Here is a 7508-nt window from a genome sequence, read left to right as displayed (position 1 = left end):
AGCAAAGGCCAAGTTTTTATGGCTTACAAAGACAGTATATAGATATGGTCAGTGGCTCCAGCTGCTATTTGGCTTCTTACTTGCTGTGTGAATGTAAGCCAGATATTTTCAAAAGTAGTAAATTGTTTTGGTCTCTCCAATTTTCCAGTGTTTAACTGTAGTGTTTTGAAAGGAGTGCCCTAAAAACTCTGAGTGTGACTAAACCCACAGTGAATGGAGACACTTTGGGTTTAGGACAGCAGACATGTTAGCTCAGCTAGTGCCTTTTTATATCTTGACAGTTTTCTGAGCACCTGCAACCACCACATCAATTGTGAGGAATGTGAAGGGTAGGTGGATATGATATGGATGCCCAGCATTTCCTGTTGGGACCTACTGAAACCTCTTGGTTCCTTTGTCTTCAGATAGTCACCTCAAACATAATGAACCTTCCTTTGGAAATGCCTCTTCACCAAATAGTCAGTAGAGACAGACAGACCTAGATCTCTGTCCTTAAAATTCCAGATGTGTCTTCTCTCTCCACGGACTGCATGGGGAATTAATGGCTTTGTTAGCCAGGATGGATTTCTTACCTTTCTCTCCCTACTCAGACAGTTTTTGTACAGAGTAAAAGCATCAATCCAAGTAGACTGGATTTCAGACTGTACTTTTAGTTTAGGGTAGTTTAATGTAATAGGTGATTAACTGCTTTTTGATGTCCCTCCTTTTTTTTTCCCCCTCTTTTTTTGGAGGTGGGGTAAAGAGCAATGGAAGTAAGATATCCTGTCATCAGTAGCTGGAGACTGAGATCCAAAAAGAGAAGTACTGCTAAAGGTATAAACCATACCATCTATTTTTTCATTCACTGATACCATTCAGTGTTATGCACTTTTGGATTTAATAACATTTTTATTTGTATCTGCATGATCTGGTTATCACTGAAACGCTACTAGGTGAGGAGATTAGACAGAAAAGTGTATTGTCATACAAGCAATTTATAACATTTTAAAACACCAAGATAAATAGTGCTATTAGTTGCAGCCAGAATTGACACAAACATGCTTGAAAGTTACTGATGATCCTGATACTGTACAGTGTGACTTTTCATAAAGTTTGCAATGAAAAGTGGCAAAGCAACAAGAACACCATGATGAATGATTTCAGTAAGTGATTAGGCCCATGAGTACTTAACAGTTGCTATCATGGATTAGGCGGCACTTCAGAAGCTTGAGATAGTTGTCAATTTTGTGGGAATCTCGTCGGAGGCAATGTAGAAGGTTGTAAAAGGCAAAGAGTCTGGAGTCCTCATCAGCGAGCTGCAGGGATGGAAGGCCTTCCCACTGAGAGTAAACTTCGTTTCCGATCTCACCAGAATGAACCTAAAGACATAAAAAGATACTGTAGTAAATGATAGTGAATCTGACTGAATGTAGAACCATTTAAAACACTGGCCTTGAGGAATGCTAGTTGCTAGTGTATGGCTTGTAAAGTATTTCCTGTTATGGTTCCCACCATTCTGTATAGTGTTCTATATCTGCATGCAGATTTTGAATGAATTTGTCAGATTTTTCAGATTATTTCCCTGAAATATGTAAAAAGCTTAACTGTGCCAGTAGTGTTTTAAGAGACTAGTATGTTAACCAATGTCCAGTGGAATCTGACTTTGCAGAGAAATCAAACCTTCCTTCATGCATGAACACATCAGTGACATCTCTTTTTGGTTCCTTCTACCTTTAAAACTTTGTTAGCACTTGTTCCTAGAACTTCTTTGTGTGTATCTCCAGCTTTGTCTCAGCCCATCTCTTAGGTGATCTCTCTGATACAGGCAGCTTCAAGAACATGTTACCAGACAAATCACTCAGATTCCATTAAAAAAAAAATCCTGAACGATACAGTGACCTCTAATGTTAGAAAGCTCCGTGTAGGAACTCCTGTAGTGAGTTAGTATCTGCGGTGAAGATTGGTTTAGGTCTCCTTGTTTGCAGGAGAAATCTGCCTTTCATAGCAGGAAGAAAATCAGTGCCTATTGGTGCTTGTGCTTCTTTGTTATTTCCCACCAGTTGTACTTTGTAAAAGCACAGAGAAGAGTACCTGTGGAGCCTCCATCACGCAGTTTAAGCAACAGGCAAAAAAAGGTAGACCTACTATCACTCAAAAACATGGTTTGACACTAATGAATTTGCCAGTCTTCAACCACCTTCTGTAAATAATGTGAATGAGAAGGTGGTGACAGGGTAACCACAGCAGCACCTGACATCTACTTTTATCTTGGATCCTTGCCTGCACCCTTTTTACACATGGCTATGGAGTAGAGATATGTTTGGTTACACTGATAAATGCATTTGTGGCTTGGATGGGCTACGGTTTCTGGGTAGAGACACCTAACTGAAAGAGAGAGAGAGACCATGAGTGATCCAGTGGAAAGTGGTGAATACAGTGATGGTGGCACTCAATGCTGTTCATCTGTTTAGAGCCTAAGCAAAAGCCAGTAAAGTCAGAACCTCTTGTTAACATCTAGCTCACTGGCAGAATGATATATTCAGGGACTAACAGAGGCCCCTTTAAAAATAAACAAGTAAAGCTGATTTTATTCAGGAAAGCTTTCAATCAGTTCCTGATAACAAGGAGTATTCGAGCATGTGTTTTGTCAGACGGCCTTGTTGTCTAACCTTACAAGTGTAGCGGGAGCCAAGTCAGAGACAGAGTTCAGAGGAACCAGTATGGTGTGAAAAAATAGATGAAAGATACCATGATTACTTTGCTGTATTCCACATCTTTGCAATAACTCAGACTTCCAGAACAGTTTTAAACACAGTATCTGTTTCTGAAAACTGTATGCAATACCTATATGTATACAGATGTGTATAAATATTCTAAAACATACATATAAATATGTGCATGTGAAAAAACACAGACGCATCCTTAAAAAAATCAGGATTGCAAATTCAAAACACTCAAAGATAGAATTATGATTACCAGTCCTGATGATTATACCTTCCCTTGAAGCAGGACTGGGAGTACGCTAGATTATGCCATCACATTATATTGTCTCTTTAGAAATTGCAAGATAGCAGAAGAAAAGAAAGCTGAAAGAAGAAAGCTGAAAGAAGAAAGCTGAAAAGTTCTTAGATTCAGCTATCTTGGCTCCTTTTTTTTCCTTCACATCTACTGTTTCCTTTCCTATTCCAGGTAGGGAGGGCCTGTCACTGTGTGTGTGTCTTCCTTGTAGCAACAAGCTGGAACAATGTTAAGGATCTAATACTTACCCGCCCAACTATTTTCTCCATTCCTTCTAGAAGCCTCTTGTTTTGTTCTTCAATCTCTACAGCCTTCCAGAGAATGGTGTCTGGAGCTTCTTTGATTCTTTGGACTTCAGAGGCCAGATGGATCAGCGGATCATTCCAGGAGCGCAGCACTCCCAGTACTAAATTCAGTAGGTCTTCATGCTGCTCACCCACATTAAGAAAAGCCAGTTAAAATAGGAAGGATAAACACTGGCAGCATTAGGAGGCATTTAGAGCAATGTCCTCAGACACAGTGATTTTGGAACTTATTCCAGGACCTATCACTGAATGTGCCCTATAGCCCTGTCTTAGATACCTCTGTGCAATTGCATTTTTGAAGTTTGTCGTTGTTGTCATAATGCTTTACAATATTAGCACAAGCAGCTACAGTATTGTAATGGAAAATATCATTAAACCCTCTCCACGTTAAAAACTAGCAAGCACAACCGTGTTTCATCTCTGTGAAAAAAAACAGAACACCTTATCTGATTTTTGATGAACATTTTAAAATTCAATGATTTTTTTTACAGAAGTTTAGTACTGAATGGATGGTGCACATTATGGTAAACCACTAAATACCTTTTATTGCCTCTATGTAACTCATCTGTCCTCCCCTTTGAACAATGGTGCTTCCAGCAATAGCTTTCTGGTTTTAAAAATTGTCCTTTCTTGTGGGCAATAAAAATTCATAAAGCTTATGGTTATGGTAGTATTCAACCATTTCTTCTTTGCTAAATGGACTGGATCTGAACACAACCAGACTTGTTATGTACCCAAGGCTGTGAATTCTATTGCTCACAACAGAATTTCTGAATGATAAACAGGAGAAGATGGTGATACTGAGATTGCAAGGATATCACCACCATGAAACTGATAAAGATTTCTCCCTGGCACACCCCCATTCATACACCTGTGCTTATTTTTTTCTCCAGAGTATTTTCAAATTGTATCTGTGAGCATAGACTGAACAAGACTATCTTCATCTTCCCTTAAGTTTAGAATTATTAAATTGACGTCTGTAGCATGATTCTCTTCACAAGTATTTTGCAGCATTTCACACTAGAGTCTTTGTATTTGAATGATGATGTGACCACTTTTGCCTACTAGTAACAGCAAGAATATCTATTTAGCATTTGTTTAGTAATGTCAGTGTTTTCAATTACTGGAAAACTATTTACCTCTGCCTACATACAGTATTAACTATATAGCCAATGTATTTTTATGTTTGTTAATATAATAATTGTCTATAAGGGGTTTTAAGATAATGTTCAAAGGTTGTAGTGTTCTCAGTACTGTACAAGCATGGTAACTGGCATTGGTCCATGAGGTTATATTGTAAATGGAAATAAGATGCAATGACTGAAAGTAACATACACGAAAAGGAAGTGAAGATGAAAGTTACTGGTACTTATATATTCTGTATAGTCTGTAACTCAGGATCAGCAAATGTTAAATCAATTTTTTTAGGCTTTTTGGTGCTTTCTTCTTCCTGGCTATTTTTATTTTGATTGAGCTGATTTCCCTCTCTCTCTGTCTGGTGTCTCTCTATTCCTTAACCCTCCCTCTTCCCCCTCTCCCTCCACTCTATCTCACACTGAATGACATTAGAAATGGGACTTACATGAATCTGCTGAGCTTGCTCCTTATCTTCAGGAGTGGTTAAGGAGGAAGTGTGGCAGCCATTAACTGCTTTTGTAATAAAACCCCGGCCCTGAGCATAGCGTTCATCCTGCAGATCAACAAGGACAAGCATTATTGAAACAGATAAGTAAGAAGAGCTTCAATTCAAACACTGTATTAACTAATTGTTGTTCCATTGCTTTTATCACTGCTTTTGTGCTGTAGAGGTCAAAAGTTTCTAGTAAGTCTTTAGAGTGAAACAGGCACCCAGCAAACACAAACTTGTCCCACAGATAAAGAATGATGGGAAAATGGTATCTTTTAATAGAAGTGTTGAGGATCAATGGTCAGTACTATACACAGATTTGGTCACCATTGGGACTATCACTGTCTGTGCAGCAGACATATTTGTTACATATTGAAGGATTTTATATGTTAACATATGTTTGTGCTTAAAAAGTATTAAATTGCATTCTTATATTTTCTCGCTCTCAGGAAAAGGCAGAGTACTCACAAATTCATTGAATATTTCCGAAGAGAGGAAGTGAATGTAATGTGAAAGTTTAACTGCTCGGTCAAAAAGTTCCCCAAGGGAAACTTGGCAACTGACAGATCCATTGGGGCAGATTGGCAAGGAGGTCACTCCTTCCTTTGTCAGGAGCATGTTGGACACCAGAAGGACCACCAGCAACAAACCTGTTCAGGTTTAAAACAAACCAAAATGGAATCACATTGACTTGTATGTGCATTTAGAAGTAGCTGTCAGAGCCAGATGCTGGGTGATTTTGGCTGTGCTGTCACATGGCTCAGAGTACCCCCTGTACTGGCTGCTGAAAATCAATGGAGGAGGGACAAACTGTAATTCTGTTATCCTCTCTCCCCTCTGTCATCCTGACTGTACAGCAGAGCCTGCCATAAAGTTCGAGGAGACAAGGTAACCTGTGTTGCAGTGTACGCTGTATTCCGAACTCTTTTACTGTTGTACCTGACTTTATTACATAGTGATAAATGAAAGAAAAAAATCAAACTTCTTCACAGTGTAAATATAGATACATAATTATATTTGCACAGATACATAAGTTTGGAAAATAGATTGGTCTTTTTTTTTCTTTCTTTTTTTTTTTTTTTCTCCTCCTCCTCCCACAGGTCCTTTTCTTCTTCGCAAACATTTGGAGTTTAAATTAATTTTGTGGGAGGGTGGTTAGATCACTCTCTTAAGGTTTTGATTGTCCTAGGAGTTCCTTCAGAAGATTTCCAGCAGCTGTACTGCTTTGCTGTTTAGAGTTTAACCCTAAATTGCCTACTGCTAAGAAATGAGAGAGAACTTTTGTCTTTTCTCCTGAGCTTCTGAAACTGATATAGAGGACTTCTCATTGTCTAAATCACAAAACCTCATCTGTTTAAAACTTTTAATATTAACTTAACGGAGTCAAATTTTTTATTTAGTGAAATAAAATATGCACAGAAAAACAATGGAAAAAATTAAAAGCAAATATATGGTAAATGAACATACCTATTCAAAGAACACTGTGGTGTGCTCTGAGAGTTTTAGTTCTGGAAATTGGCCTGCTACCTGTGTTGGTTCACTAGACTTATTTTAAATGCTAAATGAAAGTGCATTCCATAAATCAGCAGAGCTGTCCCTAATGTTATCATGTGATAAGTTTCTTTCTAGCTGTAAATTCAAGAAAAGTGCATTTACACAATATCGAAGTAAGCCTTCCTCCTCCCCCATGAACAAGGTACATGCCGCATGCTGCAGTTAAGAAAGTACTCTGGGGAATAATTCTATGAATAAGAAAACCTGAGACTTGTTGGCTTAGAAAGTTGAAGATGGTTATGAAAACATTCACTTCAAAATGACTACATCACTTCTAGACTTGTGGGAAATGACTTTTAGTCATTGCCTTCTGAGTGCTGTAGCAAAGCAGTCTGGATCCAGTCTTTCGTGTGCAGGTATCACATCCCTCAAGCCAATTTTCTGTGACACTGCCCAGTGCAAAGGTAGTCTTAGGAGACAAAAGACTGAGTAAAAAAAGGGATCAATCTACCTTCTAATTTCAAGCTTTGGACACTAAACATTTGAGGTGGAGGCAGGTTTCACCATTACTGGAAGACTAGGTGGCTGGAAGACCTCAGTTTCTAGAGCTGTTACATTTCTGTTACTTCCTAATTCAATCTAAATTTAAAGAAATTTAAAAGTTATCAGCAAGTGAATGGCAAAAGTCTTACCTTTCAGTGAAGCCCCCTTGTTGCTCATGGTAGGGATCCTGTATGATGACTTGCTCTACCAGAAAGAAATCTCAATACTTGCTCTCATTCTCTGCACATGCCACTTTTATATACACCATCTAGGGTCCATTTTGCATACATTCAGCAGGTCATGGAGTTTACCTCGATAATTACAAACATCAAATTGCCTTTCTTCCACATTCATATTCAGTATTTTTTTTTGTTTTTATTTTTAACTCTGAGAGAGAATTTCATTAACAAATTCAGTTGTGGGATCCTAGGTATTGTTGGATGAAGAGAGTGCCAAAATTTTGCCCAGAATGAGGTGCAAATGCCATTGATCCCAGAAAGCTCCAGTTGTCAATTCAGGTATTCTCAATGTTTCTAGCCTGC

General features: G+C 38.4%; 1 protein-coding gene across 1 annotated transcript; it reads right to left on the bottom strand.

Annotated features, from left to right (window-relative positions):
- Window positions 1-1166: 1166 nt before the first annotated feature.
- Window positions 1167-7143, bottom strand: PRL (prolactin). The gene is made up of 5 exons (XM_068396596.1): window positions 7116-7143; window positions 5398-5579; window positions 4885-4992; window positions 3246-3425; window positions 1167-1358 (listed from the first exon to the last, which is right to left on the bottom strand). The coding sequence occupies exons 1-5, from the start codon at window positions 7141-7143 to the stop codon at window positions 1167-1169; spliced, it is 690 nt and encodes a 229-aa protein (XP_068252697.1).
- Between the last annotated feature and the right edge of the window lie 365 nt (window positions 7144-7508).

The sequence above is a fragment of the Nyctibius grandis genome, chromosome 3 (assembly GCF_013368605.1).
Source record: "Nyctibius grandis isolate bNycGra1 chromosome 3, bNycGra1.pri, whole genome shotgun sequence".
NCBI classification, from domain to species: Eukaryota; Metazoa; Chordata; class Aves; order Nyctibiiformes; family Nyctibiidae; genus Nyctibius; species Nyctibius grandis.
Note: the sequence above shows the minus strand (reverse complement) of the source record. Positions and strands in the feature narration are given on the sequence as shown.